The 23,939-nt window shown below is 43.0% G+C and overlaps 1 protein-coding gene across 1 annotated transcript in view; it reads right to left on the reverse strand.

The window, feature by feature from the left end:
* The window catches only part of GAS7 (growth arrest specific 7), a 146,250-nt gene that overhangs the window by 39,955 nt on the left and 82,356 nt on the right, over positions 1–23,939 (reverse strand). The window contains exons 3-4 of the mRNA XM_066614235.1: positions 4,997–5,074; positions 1,639–1,724 (exon numbers count right to left, since the gene is read on the reverse strand). Coding sequence (XP_066470332.1) covers positions 1,639–1,724; positions 4,997–5,074 — 164 coding nt within the window. The remainder of the gene's footprint in view (positions 1–1,638; positions 1,725–4,996; positions 5,075–23,939) is intronic.

A 23,939-nucleotide genomic window follows, 5' to 3' on the forward strand; every position in this document is an offset into this window, starting at 1 on the left:
CTCCGGAGGGCCAGAGGCTCATTGGAGACTGGGGGCTCTCTGAGGGCCGCACTGAGAAGCCTCGAGGGCTGCATGTGGCCCCTGGGCCGGGGTTTGGGCACCCCTGCCTTAGAGCACAGGAAACTGGGATGAAACTATGTCAAATGCACAGCAACATGCTAAGGCAACAGAAGGATTTTACAGGATCAAGAATTGACTTCATGATCACGATTCACTAACTTTTAAAACTTTTTAATGGTGCCAAATTATCTACAATTATTTATTTCATGCTTATAGCCACACTGTTAGTATAACAGCCATTTTTACAACTAAGTTCAAGATAGCAAGTTGCCTAAGAGCTCAATCCTATGCATGTCTACTCAGAAGTAAGTTCCATTATAGCCACTGGGATTTACTTCCAGGTAGGTTTGGATAGGATTGCAGACAAAGTCATTTTGAAAATTTAGGACTTTAAATGTCTACATTTTTTAAACATGCATGTACAGCTGAGCAGAAAGCTGACCACATTGGTTCTTTATAATCCAGTTATATCAAGTTGTCATGGTTCACACTTCAGACGTGAAGAGCATCTGAAAAAATCACAGATGACTGTAGGTGCTTTTAATGTGTTGTATAGTACTTAAAAACACAGCAGCAAATGACTGAACATTTGAATACAATTGAGAAATGTGTTTGAAGAGCTCAAACCAGGATGACTCTTGGACCTACAGATTGAGGAAAGCCACTAACAGAGGTGCCCAACATGCTCCAGGTACACTGGTTGGTCACACCTCTTACCATTACTGTTATTTTGGGTGAAACAATCACACAGAACAATGTCACCTCTACAAGGTTATGACATAAAGATCTAACCAGCACAAGAAAACTAAAAGTTATCCATTTGTTAGATTTCTCTCAACATCCCTCAAGAGGTGGGTTAAGGAGTTCCTTCAGAAGTTTTTCCCCCCCTTCTTTACCATTTCACACAAGCAGTGTGGAATTCACTGCTACATGACTTGACTAGAGTCTTGGACAGCTGTAGAAAATATAAGCCTGGATAATAAAAACTACCTAGAGGATAGCATCTCATAAATCAAGAGTAAGATGATAATCACACTTCCAGTAATGATTAAATTGATTCATTTTGGTTGAACCTCGACAAAGAGACTTGCCCATTGCATGACAACTCTGTAGAACTCAATACTGCAAAATGATCACAGATGCCTAAAGCTTAGCAAAATCAGAAAGCATTCCTAGAGATAAAAACGGCAACAAAAAAAGAGAGGGGAATACAAAGGCCTTGAGTTTCACAGCATAAGCTTGGCTACACAGCTACAATAAATCAATTGTAAATGAACAGAGATAGTATCCCAGTGCTTCCTCCAGCCAGAAGCTCCTCTGCACACCAATAAGTGCTGGCACCAGTTTATTAGAGAAAAGTTCTGCACTGGTTCTCCCATGGCATCCCTTGCCCACTATTGATAGAGGATTGGGGTGTTCCCACTGCCACCATTACTGAGGGTTCAGCCTGCGGTGGGCCCTCAACCAGTGCTTAACCAGGCTGACTTCTGACACTGTTCTTGCCACCAACACTATTTCTCAATACATCAAGAGGAGAAAAGACTTCTTCTGTCAACTAATAACAACTTCAGGGCTTACCTGGGGGTCGCTGCTGACTTTGCGGAGACTCATGTGGCTTGACTCTAGCTGGGGTAGCAGGGTTCCGGGTATATGATATCCATTCACTGCAAGGAAGCGAGACACATGGCTTAGGCTGAGGAACTGGTGCAAACCAAAACAGGAAGCAGATTTGGAGCCTTCAACTCCTTCTCCCAGGATAAAGTATTTTATTCTGAAATACCTCAAAAAGTTACAAAATTGAGACAGATCACTCATTTACTGTAAAATCTCAGGGCTGAGTGAACCTTGTAGTAAGGTCATCCAAGCCCACCTAAGTGAGAAGTCTTGGAAAGGAATGTACAAAACCAAATACAGTGCAGTTATACTTTACTCAGGGTTTAGGTTCTAAAGTCAGCACATAAGCCAACAATCATGTAAAAAATTATCCTTGAATATCCCTTAAATAGCTTGTGTTTTGGGGCCATGTTGTAGGGAAAATACATGCTGTATCTTTAAAAACTAGAATCACACTATGAGAAGAATGCAGGAACTGAGACCAAATGAGCGAACTGCAGATTCAGGTCTCCCATCTCACATCAACTCTGGGGCATCTGCTTACTTGAGTGTATTAGCAGTTGAAATCTTCTGCACTATCTAAATATTTGCTGAGTACAAATCAATGGACTCGGGTAAGCTGAATGTGTTATGATGCAATTCCACTGTATACATTCTAAGATCCTTGGGCAAGAGTTCCATTTTCCTTCAATCACTCTTCAGCTCCTTCCTTGCTTCGCCAATATTTCAACATAATTTCAAGACATGTCAAAAGTATACACAATGTCATGCCATAGAGCAGTGATTTTCAATCTTTTTCATCTCGCGGCACACTGACAAGGCACTAAAATTGTCAAGGCACCCCATCAGGTTTTTGACAATTACCAAGGCGCATCATGCTGCCAGTGGGGGCCTCACATCCCTATTGGCCCTACTAATAAATGACCTTCCCCCAAATTCCTGGGGCACACCTGTGAACCACTCCTGGCACACCAATGTGCCATGGCACAGTGGTTGAAAATGGCTGCCACAGAGAGTGGGTTGCTCAAAGCCTGACAGAAAAATTATCCTTATAAATATTCATATTGCTCTAATGTTGCACAGCATGTTGCAAGGCTTATAGGCTTCCCAATCCTTTTTTGAGGCCCTGTGTGCTGTCTTTCCAATTCATAGGAACATAAGAAGAGCCTTTCTGAATCAGGCAAAGGATTATCTAGACCAGTTGTATCTCACAGTGCCCCACCAGATGCTTCAGGGAGTATGGAAGACAACAAGATACTTGTACCTTGTTGCCACTCCCTTGCATCTGGCATTCAGAGGTAGGCTTGCTTTAAAACCTAGAGATTGCATATAGTCATCACGACTTGTAAGCTGTGATGGACTTTCCCTCCATAAATGTGTCCAATCCCCTTTTAAAGGCATCTAGGCCAGGTGCTATCACCACATCATGTGGCAAGGAGATGCACATATTAATTACTTGCTGTGTAAAGAAATGTTTTTTGTCTGGTCTAACTCTCCTGCCACTCAGTTTTAGTGGATGTCCTCTGGTTCTAGTGTTGTGCGAAAGGGAAAAGAGGTTCCCTCTATCCATCCCATGCATTATTTTATATGTCTCAATCATGTCCCTCCATCAGGTGCCTTCTTTCTAGACCAGGGGTGTCCAAACTTTTTGGCAGGAGGGCCACATCATCTCTCTGGCATTGTGTGGGGACTGAATTAATTTACATTTCAAATTTGAATAAATTTACATAAATGAATATATTAGAGATGGAACTTGTATGAATAAATGAAAGTCCTGCAATAGCTCAAGGCCTACAAAAGTCCTTGCGAAAAGCAAGGCTGGCCTTTCCTTCACTGCCACTGCTGCATCACAGACATGAAACAGCAAGCAGTGGAGGGAACTCTTGTCCCACAGCTCACATGAGAGGTCAGTCATCTTCATGCTGAAAGCAGTTGTGTCGGGCCAGCCTGGGCTCCAGCAAGTCTCCAGAGGGCCAGATGCTCATTGGAGGCTGGGGGCTCCCCACAGGCTGGATTGTGAGTTCCTGAGAGCTGCAAGTGGCCCCCGGGCCAGGGTTTGGGCACCCCTGTTCTAGACTAAAGAGGTCCAAATGTGTAGCCTCCTCATAAGGGAGGTGCCCCAACCCAGTAATCATTTCAGTCACTCTTCTAATTCACCTTGATTAAAGTTGACTGAGTTGACTTGATCCAACCCAAGCCCCACTCACTGGTGGCATGGGGTTTGCCCCAGATGCCCTTTGCGCACTGCTATTTTACCATAGATACTCGTCTATAAGGCAAGAAATTTTCTACCAATAAATTAATAAATCATTCTCTGGTTTTATCTGCAGGTCACTCAGGGGTCAGGCCTGTCTAGGTGTGTCTCAGCAGCCAAGAGAAGCTCTGGGGCGTTTTAATAGATGTGAAGGGCCTGTGAAGTAACTGAAGAACATTTTGAATGACTGAAGAGCTTACAAACACCAGCTTTGTTTACATTTGTCACAGCTCCCTTGTAGAGTCTTCTGAGAATGCTCTTAACACCAAATCTAGGAGTGTCTCTTAAAACGACAGTGAACAGTATAAAAGTTGACCGACAGCAACTGAGCGTTGCTGGGTTCAGGGTGCTTTAATGAGGTAAGCTGTTTATGTTGCTTTATATTGGTGCTGGATTTATTCTGAATGGTTTTTAAAAGTGAAAATGCTTTCCTGCCGTTTCAAACCTGGATTTTTTTTTTAAGCAATTCAAAGCAACGTTCAATTCTGTTGCTTGGGGGGGATGGCACACAGTACTACATAAGTATCTTGTTAATGTCTTCAAAAACAGTGGTATGGGTCAGTTTCTTTTCCCCCTTTCCATCAGGCTCCAGGGTAATCAGGTTCCAGGGTACGCTGTAGTTCCTCCTCACAAGCACCATTCCCCTGACTTATCTGAGGGTCATAGAACATTCCATGATTTGTAGCTGAAAACCTGCCCTGGCCTTATTTGTGAGATCACCTTATAGGTGAGTATCTATGGTAAATTACTGCTGTCTGGAAGGCAGAGATAGTTTGGGGAGGCGGGATATGCTCCAAGCATAATTTCGGTTAGTGGTGATCTCTATCACTTAGCCCCTTTCACTCTTAAAAACTGCTGTAGAACCAAAGGTGCCTATAAGCATCTTGTTAACAGTCAAGAAATAGCTCACATTGTATGGAAAAATGTTAACATACCCCCATGAGCCATGACACTCCTAAAGAAGTCGCATGTTCTAGCTTACACTACTACATTTTTTGTTTGTAGTTCAGGAACCTTGTTTTTGCTCAGGAACCCTGTGCAAATGCCCCTGTACTATATGTCCCCTACCTGTAGGCAAAGAGTTCTTCTGTGTCACAGGGCTCTTGGGAGTCCCAGGCACGCTGCTTGGCCGCTCCCAAGTAGTCTCTGTTGGAAAAGGGAAAACACATTATTGTGAGCATAGCCAGAATCCCCAAAAGACACAGGAAAACACTGTAAGGTTTTCCTCATCCCCACCTTGTCAGTGGATCCACCAACATCAGATAATAAAGAAGGGCAGGCTCACTCCTGACCTGTCCTGCTTTATATACTGCTCAAATAATGAATGCCATTCCTTTCAAGCAGAACAGCAGCATCACAAGTATCCTCAGAAGGCTGCTTTTCCCTTGGGCTATGTTCACACACAGTGTAAAAGAACAGCTCCATAGACAGAACAGCCCACTTGAGATCTCAGGTGTGTAAAAGTTGAGTATCTTGTTAAGCATCCAAAACAGCTGGATTGGGGTGGGAGGGTGGGGGTCAGAAAAGTTGAAACACACAGACAAGCTCCCAAATCAAAGCTGTTTGGATTGTCCCATTCTTGGGCAGGACTTAGAATGGGCTTAGAACTAGAGCCAGGCCCATGGAGCTTTCTGCAAGTCTTGGATCAGTCCTGGACTACACAATGTAACAAGAGAGAAAAGAGGGTTTTGAGCACCTGTCCTTCATCATGAATAGCCATCATCAGTTCTGACACACACACTTGAGATCAAGAGAAAAAGCTGTCAAGATATTATTGTAAGCCCTTGTGCTATACTGGAAAGTATACATTGCTGAAGTATAAAGGAGCTATCCGTACAATGCACATGAGCAGCTAGTTCTATTCAATTAAACCCATTTTCACAAGAATGCAATTTTGCTTTCCTGCTTTGAACTGCACCAGTCCAACAAGAGAGCTTGCTTGGAGCATCCTGAGCAAATACACTCTTAACTTATAGCTGTTTGAACTTTCTTAAGTTCATTCCTTCAGATTTCACAGCTTCAGGTTTCACTCTTAGGAGCGAACAACTCCTTTAGGTTTCACAGCTATGCCATAAAAACACCAATTCCCAACACAGGGGCAGAATTTAGTGAGAAACCAGGGTTTAAAAAGATAACTGCTTTCAAAATGATAAATCCCAGTGACCAGCTCTGGCAGTAGGTGGTGCTGTAACTTTGAATTAGCCTCACTGCAGCTCTGTTCACAGGCATTATACAGAGAACACATTTACCAGCCTGCAAGTGAGGCAGTGTTTTCTTTTCATTACTGCAGATAGCAGACTGTTTCAAGAACCTACAGTTTTTGCCCTGCATAGCTGTCTGCTGGCTCCACGCAGGTCAAAGTCATAATGCTCACTAGAACGCACTGTAAGCCACACACCAAGCTGTTCTAAGAAATACACTGGGGGGATGCTGCAGGAACCAATACACAAGAAGAAGGCATGAAAAACCCAGGAAGAGGGTACAGTAATGGCCAGATCTAATTTACTCCACAATAGGAACATAAGAACATAAGAACAGCCCCACTGGATCAGGCCATAGGCCCATCTAGTCCAGCTTCCTGTATCTCACAGCGGCCCACCAAATGCCCCAGGGAGCACACCAGATAACAAGAGACCTCATCCTGGTGCCCTCCCTTGCATCTGGCATTCTGAAATAGCCCATTTCTAAAATCAGGAAGTTGCGCATACACATCATGGCTTGTACCCCATAATGGATTTTTCCTCCAGAAACTTGTCCAATCCCCTTTTAAAGGCATCCAGGCCAGTCGCCATCACCACCACCACCACCACCAACAGGTATTTATATACCGCCTTTCTTGGTCTTTATTCAAGACTTTATTCAAGGCGGTTTACATAGGCAGGCTTTATTTAAATCCCTTATTAAATAGGGATTTTTACAGTTGAAAGAAGCTTCTTTCTTTCAAGAACCACTACATTCAGGTGTTTCATTCTGATCTGGCTTCACATTCTGGCCTCCATCCTCCCACGCTCAGAGCAGATGGAATAGCTCGGCTTCAGCTTGTCAGCTGCTTCAAGGTCGCACGGGTGCCGGTGGCCTTGAACTGGCGACCTTGTGGATGTTATCTTCAGGCAGACGGAGGCTCTACCCTCTAGACCAGACCTCCTGCCCTGACCACATCCTGTGGCAAGGAGTTCCACAGACCAACCACACGCTGAGTAAAGAAATATTTTCTTTTGTCTGTCCTAACTCTCCCAACACTCAATTTTAGTGGATGTCCCCTGGTTCTGATGTTATGTAGGAACTTAAAGACCATTGAAACAAGGAGGTTTTGCAACATGGAGAGTGGAGATTAAGAGCTGGTGATAATATCTCAAGGCAACAACTGGACTCCTAAGGCATATTGTCACCACATCCTACCAGCTAACACAGCTCTGCTCCCTCCCTTATTTTTATTTGTATGACTATTTCTAATAATTCTGCTGTCTACACACACACCTCCCCTCTTGCAAGAGGGTTTGTGCTAATGACCAATCTGGGAAGCCTGCAAAACCCTGCTTAGGTGCCACACTGCAGCCCATCTCATAATGCGATAATAAAATTTTATTTTGTGCATCGCTGGTTTTACACAGCAGCAATGTCATAAAATTCAGAATGTCTTCTAATTGAAAAACTTTTCCACGAGAGAGGGCAGCATATGCACACACACACACACACACACACTAGGCTGTTAAAACTCAGCTGTTACATGCAATTCAGGTGCCTTTCTTAAACACAATGTCTCTGTTGCAGGGATATCGCTTTCTCAGCACTCAGACCATATTATTTTCAAACTGGGAAAGACAGGTTGCTAAATCCTAACTTCAGTTCTTCAAGTGGCTATTCGTGCAGACACATCTAGTGTCTTTGTGCACATACACAAAGCAGACTTACATAAGAACATAAGAACAGCCCCACTGGATCAGGCCACAGGCCCATCTAGTCCAACTTCCTGTATCTCACAGCGGCCCACCAAATGCCCCAGGGAGCACACCAGATAACAAGAGACCTCATCTTGGTGCCCTCCCCTGAGGGCACTTCAAAACCTTCCAGAGTTCTGTCAAACCTCAAGTGGGAAGCACTGTGCACATCTGTGTGTCTCAAATGCAAGAAGGATGCCCAATTCCATAATCTGAAAACTTCCCTGTTTCAAATTCTCTATTTTAAAAGACCTCCAAATGTTGGAGCCAGTCCTAGGACTTGATTGCCCCTCTATAGGTCTGAATTTCTGTGTGCACAGATGACCACTCAAATAACTTGTTACAGGTAAACAATGTATTGTCTTCTTAGTGCAGTAATATGTGGTGCAGGTTTGCTGGGATTATCCTCTTCCCCAGAGGTGATTGCAGGTCAGTCATAATTAGATATAGTACAGCACTGTCAAATGAAACCTCTGCTCTCAGTTTTGTGTTCAGAGTAATGACAGTGATTATCACCAACAACTTCTCCAGCTGCAAGCTCAAGAGTGAGGCTGGGACTTGCTATTTGGGCAATGAAAGAACTTGAAGTGTCTTGCCTGACCAACACCAAAACAAGCTCCAGACTTTCATCTGGCTCTGGGGGGGAAAGCAGAAGTTGTATTTCTAGGTCCTGGGCTGCAGTGGCAGTCAGAGAACTCTTCTTCTTCCACAGTTCTAAGTGTGAAGCTGGAGACAGAGCAGTCAGGGATTGTTTCCATAGTTGCACAGGGCTTCCAAGACCTTCCAACCCAGCAGTCAAGAGGAGAATGGATAACCAAACTCATTAGACTCAAATTTGGAGCTCCAGGAAGGAAGAAGGGAATTTATCCTGTCCTCACATGAAAGTGTTGGTGACAGTGAAATACTCTGCACAATTCTCAGGTAAGAAAATCTTACTCTTACTCCCAGGTAAGCGTGTAGTAATCCTATATACACTTACTTGAGAGTAGGCCCTACTGAACACTATAAGACTTATTTCTGAACAATGTGGATAGGATTGCTCAAGAGATGACAGCATCTTGGTTACCAATCTTAAGCCAGAATTTGTCTGCACAGAGCCATCCCTTAGTGAATTTGTTTCCTTTATACAAGTGGTTCTTTGAAACAACCTCTCCTCCAGGCTAGAGTACTCACACACACACACTTTTACTAGAAATCTTATGAAGAGTTGCTTCCCATCAAGTTCTATTACAAGACTCTCTAGCCCAATACAACTTACTCCAATTGGAAGCAGCTCTAAAGAGTCTCCACTTGTCATCTTTCCTATCCCTGTTATCTAGTGATACCAGGGACTGAACATGGGATATTATACATACAAGCATGCACTAGCATACCCCCTCTAGGCTATGGTCTCTTCTGTATAAGTAATGAAAATAAGACTTGCTATCACCTATGGCAAGCAAGGTTTCCCACCCCACCCAGAATGTGAATGGGATGTGATACAACTGGAAATGAATCAGAGTTAGCTCAAGTGCAGGGGAGAAAAAAGAAAAGAGCCATCAGGCAATGTCCTAGGCCTAAAGGGATGATTCACACAATCCCCGGAACCAGGCATCTTTTAAAATACAAATTCAGCCCATATTACACCATATTTGTGATGAATGGGTCATCAGTCATTCATCATAAGTCACCGTTATATTTAACATTTTACCCATTAGGAAGGTCTTCGCTCTGCTTGAGCTCAGTTACTGATTCAGTTGCTCCATTTGTCACAAGTATGGTGCAATTCATGTAGCAACAAAAAACCCATAGCACAGATGAATTTACATATTTGCCCTAAATCAAGCTTCCTGCAAACTTTAAGCAACAATTAAAAATGTATTCCTTTTGAATACTAGGGCAATCTTGGTGGGCTGCGACAACTTTCTTCCTGAAACTATGGTCACATTATTTTAGTTAGTGCAGCCTATAGTATCTTTTCAATGCTACTGCAAGATATTTCAGCTGTCCTATTAAATATCTATCATTTGTTCCCCAGCCTCAGCTAACTCAATGAATTGAATATTCACAGTTTTTAAGAAATTGTCCCCAATGGTGCAGAAATCCTCTTGGCCCAAACATTCAAGTGCAAATTATCACTCCCTGCAGGTTTAAAAATATAAGCAGTACTGAAGGCAGACAATTAGCAAGTGTAATATTATTAATGCTGTAATTTACTTAGCATTCCATTTCCTATTTGCTGCCTGAGTTACAGCTTTTATTTTAGTCTTGTTTGGAATGTCTGCAGAGAGCTGAGATAGCAATAGTGAGTCATAATGGCCTGCAGCAGTGCAGTGTACACAAGCACAGTGGAAACATGTGCACGTGTTTCACTATGTCAAGGGTGGGGAGAAAAAGTAACACTCAAAGTATTTCAAGGAGATGAAAAATTCAAGCCCTGTTTTTCTGATAAGTGTGAGCCTAGTGCCATACTTTGTTTTACTTTTTTAAGTACCAAAACCTGCCAGGCATAATTGTACAAAACATAAAAATCCAATGGCACCAGCCCATAGGCATTGCTCTCAGAGATGACTAGGGATGGGAACTCAAGTCAGGTGACTCAAGTCTGAGTCACAAAAAACATGTTTTGCTGACTCTGAGGACACTTGACTCGGCACTGGTTCCCCATGTACGCACAGTGGAGACTGAGTGTCTGGGTGCACTGGCTTACTTTTTTCGAAGCGTGAAAGACCTGATAGGGTCATCATTCACCGGGTGAGCAGCAGGGAAATACCAGCCAGGAAGCAACGAAGGGTTAATGTTTTCCTTCTGCATTGAGCTGGGGGGGGGGTGGGAGCAGGTTCTCTTGCCTGAAGGAACTGATGGTCATTGGATAAAGGATGGGCGGTCTGATTTGTTTCTTTGGATGAAGTAGGACAGAAGGAGGAGCCCAAGGGGGTTTCTTGCCTTATAATTGGTTGGAGAAGCCCAGAGAGGGAGAGGAGGTAGTTGATAGCTTCCCAACCACATGGCTGATTTCAGTAGTGTAGTTAGAGGGGGTGCAAAGCACTACGTTTTGCAGGGAGCTTCACCTCGGTTTGCAAAGCACTACATGTTGCATGGCGCCTTACTGCTGGCCGACTGGAATGGCTCTGAAGCAGGAACGTGCAGTGCGGGGACAGCAGATGAGGCAGAAATGACCTATCATAGTCCATGGAAAAGCAGCTGCCCCTCCTGCTTACACTTGAGGAGGCTCTCCTTACACCCAAGAGTGTATAAGAAAGCATCTCCTCAGGTGTAAGGAGAGCCTCCTGGGGAGTAAGCACGTGGAATAGCTGTGGTGTTTTTTCACAGACAAAGACAAGGCAGTTCTGCCTCACCTGCCGCCCCTGTTCTGAAGGGAGGGGGCCAATTGCATGCCTGCAGTAAGGCTTCATGAAACATGTAGTGCTTTGCAAGCTGAGGTGTGGCTCCCTCCAAAACTTAGTGCTTTGCACCCCGTCTAGCTATGCTACTGATGGGCTCCATTGTTACCTGGGAGGATGAATCCTCATTGAATGACTGACACAAATGGAACTACTTCTGAGTAGAGCTGCAAAGGATTGGGTCATCCTTGCAGCTGCTGCTTTCTTACCTTATCTTACCAAAACAAAAATAAGGTTCTCTTTACATTTTTAAATATTCTTCCCTATTAGTTTCCTCTCCTGGAAATCAACTTACAATAAATAGTATGAACAAAAGCATCCAAAGTTAAACAGGATAAAAAGAGTGAATAATCACATAATGAAGCATGCACAGCTTTACCTTCATGCACAATTAGTAGTAGAAATTAGCGCGCGTGCGCGCGCGCACACACACACACACACACACAAGATAAAGTCACCAGTCATGATACAGTAAGGCAGCAATTCTGTACACACTTAATCTGAGAGTAAGTTCCATTTAACTCGGTGGGCTTTTTTCGGAAAAGATGTGTATAGGAGTGTGCTGTAACCTACCCATGCAGAATAAGGTGAAAGGGCAGGGAGAAGATAGCCCTTGATTAAAGGGAAGTGAGAAGGCAGCAGGGCACTCAACAGTTAGCAGAGAAATGCCAGGAGCAGCAGAATGGGAAAACCTTTGTAGAAGAGATGAAGTTGTAGAAATATTTCAGAAAGCAGACAGACTGTTCAGAATCCAAATGTTTAGAATCCATAAAATGAAGCTTCCTGTTCTTAGGCCTGTTGCATACAGAACAAGTGGTGCATGAAGACCCTCTTCCTGCGCAAGCTGGCTTACCAGGCAGAGCTGCCCATTTTTACCTACACCTCACCACACGTTATGCTCCCTTCCAAAAAGTTCCGCAGTAAGCAACGTAAATAGGTTACTGCAAAATGCACCATCCATGAGATGACACTTTAAAGCAGCTACCACGTTATGCCATATTTGTGTGTCCCCAGCTTGGGTTCCAGTGAAAAGAAACAGATGTACAGGAGGGATAACAAATCACGACCCAAATCTAATGTCTGAAAATCAAAATGCCAAGCCACAGCTAAAGCTGGAATGAAAATGCTGTCTGTGAAATACAGAGAGCTAGAAAGTCCAAGAGAGAGAATAAAGGAAAAATATGATTTTTTCACATTCTTCCTCAAGCCCTGAAATGAAAACAAAATGAACATTTGGGAGAAAAAATTGAAAACAGCTATTATGAAACATTTTTAAGAATGATGAATGATATGCTTTTTAAAGCAGAGTTTTAAAATAGCAGTGTTACACAACCAATTCACAATGCTGCAGAACTTTTAAATGAAAGATTCAGTCTTGACAGTCGATAATGCAAACGAGTGTATTACTAAAGAAGCAACACTCTTAAGATTCAGTGTTGAAAATGATAGTTTCAGATGTTGCAAAATTCAGAATACAGAATATTCATGCTTTTGGAGCACATGCTGTCTGAAGGTCTGCCAAGCATATTTGCTCCTGCAGCACAGTAACAAGGCTTTTTTACAGAACACAGCCTACAACTCCTCTTGCTTCTCAGTTACCCCAGATTCCTCTTCCTTCTGAAGAAAGTGAAAAAAAATTAAAGGATGTCTGAAACAGAGGCGTCATTAGGGTTTGTCACTCAGTGCTAGAGCACATTGTGTGACGCCTATGATGGACCCATCCCAGACCACAGCATACAAAAAAAAATTACAATATCATACGCATAGCCTAAATGTAGTGGTATTATCTGGGTTGGTGTAATCCGCATTCACTATTTACATATTTTAATACATAAACAGCACAGGTTACCCCAAAAAATCAGTAACAAAAAACCCAGTAGCTACCCTGTTGACAAAGACACACACACACACACACACCTGAATAAGAGTTCAACCAATAGCTCTGATACATGGAAATGAGAGCTGACTCATACTAACACCTTATTGGTTCCATGCTGTCATAACATTACCTCCTTGTCTCTCAGAACCGTCACTCTCATTGGTCAGTTTTGAGTCATGGAAATCTAGTTTTTTACTGCATAAGGCAGTCAATTGTATTTTCTTTTTCTGATTAATTAGCCATAACGTTTGATAGAATACAGATAATTCAGCTATGCTGGTACAGACCGTAACAATAAATACAAATACAAAATATAACACTAATTCATTATCCTCTGCATGAAATTACCTTTCCAATTATACATAACATGATGGTATTATTCAAAAATACCAGTTTTCCAAAAGGTTTCCACCTCCAAGGGTGTCACCTGGTGTGATCTGCACTACCTAGTGATGCGACGGGTCTGAAAACACATGTGTTCCAAGTCATGGAATGACGCAGAACACTGAAAGAGTTATTTCAATGTATTCAAACCTACAATTTTCTAAAGTCTATTACGCTCAAAATGGAAGTTCAGAAGAAGCAACTATGGATCTTTCAGACAGAGATTCTGATTAGAGGAATAAAACTCTAGTTATGTTAGAATTATCAAGGATATATATTACTCTCTGTGACAGAGCAAGACAGAAGTCTAATGAATAAGTAAGGATGGCTAATTTTGTCTCTGCTATTACAGTGACACTTGTTACATACAAAGATGAAAACGATTTAACTCTTCAGCATTAGAAAGTCAAACCTGAATGTACACATTTCTTATTATTCTTTAATTACGTTATAGGCATTTATTTTCTGTCTCCCCCTCTCCACCATTGATGCATGATACTAGTAAGGTCTTCAAAGTTTTCTAAGCCCAGATAATAAATCTCTCTTAATACAGGTGGACCCTATTTATCCGCGTTAGTTCCATTCCGTGACCCATCGCAATTAACAAAAATGTGTTGTGCTAAATTCCATTGTTACGCAAATACGCTGCAGTCAGACACTTGGGGCTGGAAAGAAACTAAGGCAGCTGTTATCAATCCCTTCCCCTCCGCCTCCCCCTCCTCCCTTCCATACTCAGCCCTCCCTGTTGCCAACTGTCCCGCTTCTTTCACAGGTGGGATGCTGAGCTTTTAAGAGTCCAGTCCCATGCATTTCTACTCAGAAGTAAGTCCCATTCCAGTCGATGGGGCTTACTCCCAGGAAGTGTGGAGAGGATTGTAGCCTAAATCTCATGCTTTGCTTGCTGGGAAGGCTTGCTTGCTGGGCTGTTTTGTATAACACTCCCTGGGTTTTTTTAAAAGCAATCCCCTCTGTTGCTACTGCCCCTCTGTTGCTACTGTGTGTGTGTGTGTGTGTGTGTGTGTGTGTGTGTGTGTGTGTGTGTGTGAGAGAGAGAGAGAGAGAGAGAGTGAGTGAGTGAGTGTGAGTGCTTCACCTTGCTGCATATGTTCTGGCTACAGAGGTTTTCTGCCTCCCCCCTTTCTCTCCTCAGCCTCTTTGCTGCCTCAGGGGCTCCAAGAGTGTCACTGTTCCAAGGGGAATCTCTTCCATGGCTCCAGGGCTATTTCCCTGCTTGGGTGAGGCGGAACCTTTTTGCAATGTATTGGGCTTCCTGGAAACTGAGTGAGAAGCCAGTGAAGGGCAAAAGAGGCAAAAGTGTGTGTGACCTTCAGTCGTCCCCCCCCCCCGCTCCATTCAAGTTGAGACAAATCCTCAGATAAAAAATCCGTGGATAAATAAGTTGCACCTGTATAATGATGATAAGTTTCCATTTTTTTAAGTTCAAGTTCTATATTTTTTTCTTAGTTTCCAACTGGCTAAAATTAAGATATATAGAATTTAGTGAAGTTCTGTTTACTGAAAAGCAAGACCCTTTGGGCTCAATGGAATTTACTCCCTTATAAATATGATTTAAAATGCAGGCTTCGGCTGCAGCAGTAACAGCTTAAGTAACAGTAAAAGACATAGTGGAAATGGAAAAGGTGCAAAAGAGAGCGACTAAGATGATTACGGGGCTGGGGCACCTTCCTTATGAGGAAAGGCTACGGCGTTTGGGCCTCTTCAGCCTAGAAAAGAGACGCTTGAGGGGGGACATGATTGAGACATACAAAATTATGCAGGGGATGGACAGAGTGGATAGGGAGATGCTCTTTAGACTCTCACATAATACCAGAACCAGGGGACATCCACTAAAATTGAGTGTTGGGCGGGTTAGGACAGACAAAAGAAAATATTTCTTTACTCAGCGCGTGGTCGGTCTGTGGAACTCCTTGCCACAGGATGTGGTGCTGGCGTCTAGCCTAGACGCCTTTAAAAGGGGATTGGACGAGTTTCTGGAGGAAAAATCCATTATGGGGTACAAGCCATGATGTGTATGCGCAACCTCCTGATTTTAGGAATGGGTTAAGTCAGAATGCCAGATGTAGGGGAGAGCACCAGGATGAGGTCTCTTGTTATCTGGTGTGCTCCCTGGGGCATTTGGTGGGCTGCTGTGAGATACAGGAAGCTGGACTAGATGGGCCTATGGCCTGATCCAGTGGGGCTGTTCTTATGTTCCGTTTTCTGGGCATATTTGCAGTTATTGCTTTAGGGCACAATCCTAACCAGATCTACTCAGAAGTAAGTCCTATTGTGTTCAATGGAACTTACTCCCAGGAAAGTGAGGTTAGGATTGCAGCCTTAATGAAATAAAAACCTTTGTACTTTTAAATTTGAAAAAATGTATCAGACAGTGCAATTTTATGTGCTAAATTATACATAACATGTTTCTTGTTCTTCAAATAGTGTGATGTTTCACTTTCATAAGAAACCAAGCACTGCGCATACTTTAACACTTGCCCAAATTTAATTCTCACCCAACACCTGGCTTCACATTTTGCAGGCATTTTTCTAGGAATGTTTACATTTTTAGGGTTGTACTTTTAAATTGCTATTAATTACCACTCTGATGCTTTTTTGAAGCAAGTGGTAGGATATTAATGAAAAACCAAAAATAAACAAAGGAACTCTAGCCAGGGACTCCTTCCTCCTAAGGCACTTAGGACAGCTTCATAGATTATGCTAGAACTGATACTGGATGATGCCAATTTGTTAACAGGTAGCATCAGGGCAGACAAATCAGGCAGAGGCCAAGGCCCATCCTGCAGAGCCAACTGGTAACTCTCAGTACCTGCAGCAACAGAAACACCAGGAGAGGGGCAGAGACAGTGCACTGCCTTGCCCCAAAGTACCAACCACCTGGCACTGACAACGCACTTGAATAAAGAGACTGGTAAAGATGTGCCAAGAATGTGGTGAGCCATTGTATATATTGCAGACTGTATGTGGAGTTACTGCCACACTAAAGCAATTCCAGAGGCTTCCGTATGAGGACCATTATGTATGAAGTGGTCCTCAGAGACACAGTTTGTAGGAGACTGCATTCTCTGAGAAGTCTTTCCAGCCAATTCCACCCAGAAGCTGTGCTACAACCACTTCAATATGCTTCCTTAAACTAGTTCCTGTAGTCCTACTCATTCCTGGTTGTTCTCTTTTGCTCACTACTCATAGGCATAGTTTGAACTTTGTTGTTTGACAAGGTGGATTGGGTTTTATCTGACTATTAGACACATACTCCTTTGATAGGCTTTCAGCTCAAGACCTATGTTGACTCAGGGTCCTGTTAATGTTGGAATTCCAAAAGTGAACAATGTGGCAGTCTTTGGAAAGACTCAAGTATGGAAACATACTACAGCACAAACTTAAAACAACCTGTCTTTCTGGCACTAAATTGCTGACCTTTAGTAAGAGTCTATTAACATTTCACTTAAGTGCTAGTTATCTCCTATAAAAGCTACCAATTCTAATCTCACACTAGGAGCTGCACAAATGGCACCACAGAAGCAGTGCAATATGTCCATCAGCTGTGGATGGAAGCCAAATTTCCAATGTTTGTGAAAATTATATCAACTGCTTGTCATTAAAATGCAAATCAATCATGACCATCCTGCTTTTACGTTTCTATTTTAGTCTTCCATGCTAAATATTTATACATTCATAGCCTTACAAAGTCAACAGAAAAAGAATTATTCAGATTCAGATTCTAACATAAAAATATCTAATATACAGTATGAGTATATTCTAATATAATATAGTTGCTCATTTAGAATAATCTTGAAATATTTAACTTTTTTTTTTCCAATTTTCACAGGTAGATCGTAGAAGTAGAATTACTGCAGGGAATTAGATCAGATTTCCCCCCCCCCCCCCCAGAAATAAAGCCTTATATTTTCATGCTTTTATAAAGAAATCATTCCACTGAACTATCCTTAATTCTTACACATGAAAAGATGACACATCCTGGCATCCCTGACTAGGTGTTATGTAACAGAATACTCCTTGCCAACCCTACAGTGCTACACTGCCATATACTGGCAGCTACTAAAATAACAAGGCCATCTACAATTATAGGAGTTCTTAGAATAGAAGAAGCCAGGCAGTCTGCTTTTGCAGAAGAGGCTTATATGCCATTGGCACAAACACAGATTTTTCATGAAGCCAATAAATTTTACACAAATTGCCCTATTCAACTGATTTGGCAACGTGAGCTGGATTACGACACCAGTGAATTATTTTAGCTGCTGCTTATATGCTAGTGAACTCAAACAGAGGACTACAACGTAGACTAGCATAAGGCTAAAAAGCATGTGAGATGAATAAATGAGTTGCAACAGCGATTAGCTAGAATGCTGGATTCTACAATGTACAATTCAGACAATTCTAAGGGCAGTCCAGTGACTCTTAAGTAGCAGGTGTAAAGATCAGAACAGATCAAACCGCTTCGTGAACTTTCTGTTGAAAAACGGTATATAAATACTGTTAATAATAATAATAATAATAATAATAATAATAATAATAATAATAAAGTCAAAACACAGAACTGCAACCCTAAGAATTAAAACTGCCCTTTACCAGTACAGTACTAGCCACAGGAAGCCCAAGACAGTAAACACCACGCGTCACCACTACTTTCTCTTGGGCACCCAAACACAACTCCAGGAGCACACCCAAGCTGCGAATCTGAGCCTGCACCCCACTCAAACAGGCTGAACATTCACTTGCAAACTGATGATATTCCCAACTAACTGTTATTTCATCTTGCCAGAATTACGTATATGCCAGGTTCTTTTTTCTTATCTAGTCTCTCAAATGCCCAAGACATTTCTTTAGAACTTTGTCTGTCTCCCACAAACTCTTGACAATTCTCCTAGTAGTTTAATGTGGATGCTAAAATAGACACTAGGGATGTGCAGGACTGGATTAACATAGTACCAAAAGTAGCATATGCTATGGGGCCCGCATTTTTGAGGGACCTGCACTAAATGCTTGCGAGCTGTCTCTGGTGAAATCGGCATCTCACAATATGGCAATTCTGTTATTTACATGTCAGGGCAGCTGCATGTTGCATGGTATGTAATCTTTACAGACATCATTAATAACATGATACTAATAAATAATTTTGTTCATATTTAACTTCACCACAGGCACAATCCTACTGTGCCTAAGTGCCTGTGGAATGCACACTTGCTGGCACTGGCTATTGCAAATGTGCCAGAAAGCACATTGTGATAGTGGAAGAGTTTAAGGCACCGGCGGAAAGAAGAAGAGCAGGAAGAGCCTCCTGGTGCCCAAAGAAGACCAACACACCCCAGAGCAGGTAAACTCTGTGCAGGCCAGTGGAGGGCAAAATGGGGGTGGGGCGGGTTGTAACAGGGCAGGGCTATGACTGGGCCCCTTTATAACACATGCTACAGGCCCCACACTAGCTTAATCCACTCCTGGGGATGTGCATCCAACCAAACCCTTCTTCTGAAAACCACATGCTGTCAAAAGATCCCGAAGAACCAAAGATGCATTTGTCTGACTCCCAGTGCATGTCATTCACTTGGGCAACCAAGACAGCAGGGTTGGGAACTCAACTGACTCGGACTTGACTAGCAAAAATGCCTGTTTTAGGATGAGTCGTACATGTGGAAGTCTCAGGGCTCCCGAGTCATCCCCACACATGCTGATTCAAGTCTGCCTGTGTCTGGGTATGCTTGCTTAGTGTTTTCACAGCATGAAAAACCTTGTGAGGCCAGCATTCAGGCTGGAAAAGCAGCAGGGAAGTTCTAGCCAGGAGGTAGGGAATGGCTAATGCTTTCCTCTTGCAGTAAATGGCGGGACTGGGTTCTCTTTTCCAGTCTGTGATAAGAAAGAAGGAACGGACGATCACTGAACAAAGGATGGGCATTCTGATATTTTCAATGGCAGAGGGAGGGCAGGAGGAGGGGCCAAGGGAGTTCTTTCCATACAATCAGCTTGAGAAGCCCAGGGAGGGGGAGGAGGCAGGGAAGGGAGGAGAACATTCATAGCGATCATGCTTTACACTGCGTAGCTGGTGAGGAGGGGGAAGCCTCATTGAATGACCAGCTAAAGTGGGACTACTGAGTAGGACTGCAAAGGATTGGGTTGTCATGGTAAGACTCGCAGCTGCAGCACATGACTCTCCTCCCTCTTGCTTCTGTCCTGGCTCTCACAGTCCCTCCCATTCCCTCCCGCCCTGTTTACAGATGGGATGGGGCAGCAGGGGAGTAGTTAAAGGAACTCTGACACACACACACACACACCCTGGCAGCAGCCGCATTTTTTCCAAGGTGAGTTTTTTAAAGGGAGGGTGACTCAACGAGTCTTTTAGAGTCACTAAAGGGTGACTCAGTGACTCAGAAAGTGCCCCCGTTAAGACTCTTTTTTGAGTAAGTCGCAGGGGACAGTGACTATCTACTCAAGCCCCGCTGGATTTTCCCATCCCTGCAAGACAGTCTCTGTACCCAAACCAGGTTAAAATCTAGAGTGTAAGAATGAATAAAATCAGTATCATCTGAGAATACCTGATCCTCCCTAACACAGAATTCTACAATAATGGAGAATGGGGATTGTCTGAGCCAGCTCCAATAATCCCTCCCCCCTTATAGAAGCGGACTCATTATACCCCTTTTCAAGGCCACAGGAAATATTCCTTCCCTCACATAGGCATTTATTACCTACACAAGCTTGCTTCTGGCAGACCCCAAGCTCTTCAGAAAACCAAAGAGGAAACTGGGCTCTAACTGGCACAAGAGGTTGTGCAATGTGCAAAAAAAAAAAAAAAAAAAAATCACATCCCCCTCTCAGTGACCTGAACATGGTATGCTAAACATGAATTACAGCCTAATATGTGCTCAATAAAGGCCAAATAAAGGTTCGGAGCACAGAAACCAAAGTCTTCCCAAGCACCTGAGTGTTGCAGGGCATGGTTAATGTGACACTTATGGGCCAAGCCAGCGACTGCAAGCAAAGGCTGCTCTAAAGAACACCAAGTATAAGGGTTAGTCCTGTCATATTCTTAATGATCAAAAGAATTCTGCTTGCACCTCTGCATCCTAAATACTGTGAAACTATATGAAAAGCAACAAAATCTGGCCTGCAGTAGGATATTTTCAAGATTACAATTTACAGAATGGCAGTAGCAACACATCCAAGAACAGCAAAGGTTGTAACAAGATGTGCCTTATGAGTAATGATTTTAATATGAGAAGACCAAGTCAGAAAAAGGCGCAGGGCCTTTAAATAAAGAGTTATTTTCACAACCCACAGCAAAAAGGGGATCCGCGAGCAAGGCTGCTGCTAGCGGGAACAGAGCATGCAGGGTATCAAAGGTCTCCTCTCTCATTCCTAGGAGGAGGTCTAGCAATTCAGTCATTGACAGCAGCAGAAACAATTCATACTCAAGCCCCACATCCCTCACAGCAGGGAAAGAAAAACTAGGCCCATTGTTGGGTTGGACAGCCAAATGCCTGTTTGAAGGGGAGGGCGGACTGCCAGCTCCACTTAAAGCAGCATGTGTACACCCTGTACCAAATAGATCATCCCTGGACTGTCACTCTTTCCCCTCTTCAGACCTTCTGCTTTTAGTTAAGATGTAAAGACTGTGGCAGAGCAACTCGCAGCATCTAATGAGCTCAGCTCTCTTTCAGGAACCCTTGGGGACATAGCCAGCACGGAACAGAACAGAACTCAGCTCTGGAGCGCTGAAGTGATGGAGTGACGAGAGAGAAAAGCCTTATAATTTTACCCACAGCAACTCAATAGAAAAGAAGTGGAAACACAATCCTTTTATAACAATGATATATTCCTCTTCTTTGCCCCTCCCCCAAATGAATCCATTGGGCTCCCACATTAAACAGTTTTTCATTACTTAAGATAAAAACTTGCATGCCAGGCACGTTGTGCAGGATTCTAATCAGCTGTCCGTGATGATATCCTTTCACCTACCTGGTGGGATAGTTAAGGTTCCTAATTCATTTGTGCCCTAGGATGAGTATGTGCAGTGGACGAGAGGGAGGGGGAAACGCTTTTCACTCCTCAGACACATTTTGTACTTTCTCTCTTCCCAAATATCTATTATCTGGCTCTATCCCAATTCTCTCTTGGTTCATACAACATCAGGAGGCCATGTCAGCCAAGTTTGTGACATAAATGCTCTACCACTAGATAATCATTTCCTGGGTGTGGGAAAGACTGATGAAAAATATAGAGAATAGGAATGATGGGGGGAGAGAATGTAGTAGGTAGATCTTGGAACATGCGAAACAGCAATAAAAATAGAGCCTCTGCACATGTATAGAATGCCTTTCTTTCTGGGTTTGTATTGTTTAATGCAAAAAAGTAGTAACTGTGTATTTGATACAGGAGGTTGGGGCACACCTCTGTGTGGGAAGCTGCATTTTGCTTTACAGCTGGGATTGCTAGTGTTGGGGTCTAAAAAGCCTCAGAAAGTTTTTTCTAGGTTCTTTTTTCTGGGGCATGCAACTTGGTTCACGTGTTGATCCTACGGAGCCCAGCTTAGACCAGACTATATATAGTTTTCTGTCATCTTGCTCAGATAGCAGAGCAGACCGGTTATGAACATTTCAGTGTGGTTCTAAATTTTTGACATGAATACTACCTGGGCTCAAGCCTACCAGAAATTGCAGCCCCCTCTTGTTATTACTTCAAGTCACTGGCATGCCTTGGAATGCCAAGCCCTGGCGTTGAACATACTGTTTATGAACAACTGGCACTGTACTCTGCGGCGCACTTAGACGCCAAAGTTTATTCCCCTGATGACAAAGTGTTTGGAGGCTGGCCATGGTTACTCAATGGTGAAAGAGAGTCATTTGTGCATCCTCAAGGACATTATCTTCTTTACTACTACTTCACATGTCCTAGGATTGAGTTCTGGCACTGAAAAGTATTCCAGGCTTGCCTCCTTGGCACAGACTGAACCCTCAACTGTTGTCCTGTGACAGAGAAGAAGCAGAAAAGGGGGAGATGTCTGTTCTGTTTCTTTTATTTTATTATTGCTTAATTTTTATCTTGATAACTGCCTTGAGTAAATCCCAAGTGGGAGGGAAAAGTGCAGGACATAAATTTTTAAAATAAATAAAAATGTTGGTGTCTACAGCATTATGGACATGGTCATTTTACATGACTGCAGTCTGAGCACTCTCCAAATTACACAATACATTTTTCTCACGCAGTTCTTCTGTATCTAGATCCTACTGTATGTGTGTGCTACACCTCTCCAACCCTATATGAGACGCCTTATTAACTTTATTAATATGCACGTCTGTGCACAGGATACTTTTTTCAATCACACAAGGTGTACTTAACACACACACACACACACACACACACACACACAATATTACCTTGAGTATTATTTTTTTAATCTGGGATGAACCTATATTCTACATTTGCCATAATTTATAAGATTGAACAGTGTGCCATTATGACTAGTTTTTTTGGGGGGGGGGGTAATTTTCCATTTTGGGACAGTGAGCTACATTAGTCTCTTCCATTTCTTGTTTGGACAGTTTTATTTGGAGCTTGGACAGCTCCCCACTACCACTCCCAACCCTTTCCATCTTGAATAGTAGTCTAATTCCTGCCAAGGGTCCTAAAGCACTCTGAGGAATTGCCCACGTGAACAGCCTTTCCTTCGGAAGTATCTGGCAGGAATTCTATCCTTTCCTAGAATCTCCATTTAAAACGCTAAATGTTCCTCAGGAGGCAAGAAGAGTAATAATCCAACACAGCCTTCATTAGCACAATAATGGAAACCTTTCATTAGCATAAACTTTACAGATTGGTTTTTCATAAGCTTGGCTGCCTGACTTCTTGTACAATATTGACAAACATCGCCAGAAAGGTGGACACCCTTCTGCCCACTACTGGCAGCTTTTTGTTATTAAAGGATATGATACTGGTGGCCAGGAGTTCCAGATCTAGGTTGGAACTTCTTCTGAAAGGCTGCTGCAGCAGTCTGAACGCTGAATTATTTTTTAACTGTATGTGAATCACTATGGGCGACTTTGGCCTGAAAGACAATGCATACATACATACATACACAAAATAAGTAAACGGAGTAAACTTGCTTGTTCTTGACCGCTGGCCAACTTGTACTTAGGCAGTGATTTTCAACCTTTTTCGTCTCATGGCACACTGACAATGTACTAAAATTGTCAAGGCACGCCACCAGTTTTTTGACAGCTGACAAGGCACACCATGCTGTTGGTGGGGAGCTCACATCTCATTGGCCCCATTAACAAATGACCCTCCCCCAAACTCTCGCAGCACACCTGCAGACCATTCGCGGCACACCAGTGTGCCACGGCACAGTGGTTGAAAATGGCTGTACTTAGGCCTCATGCAGGCTTGCCTCCTAGGCC

This window comes from Tiliqua scincoides, chromosome 2 (genome assembly GCF_035046505.1).
Source record: "Tiliqua scincoides isolate rTilSci1 chromosome 2, rTilSci1.hap2, whole genome shotgun sequence".
NCBI classification, from domain to species: domain Eukaryota; kingdom Metazoa; phylum Chordata; class Lepidosauria; order Squamata; family Scincidae; genus Tiliqua; species Tiliqua scincoides.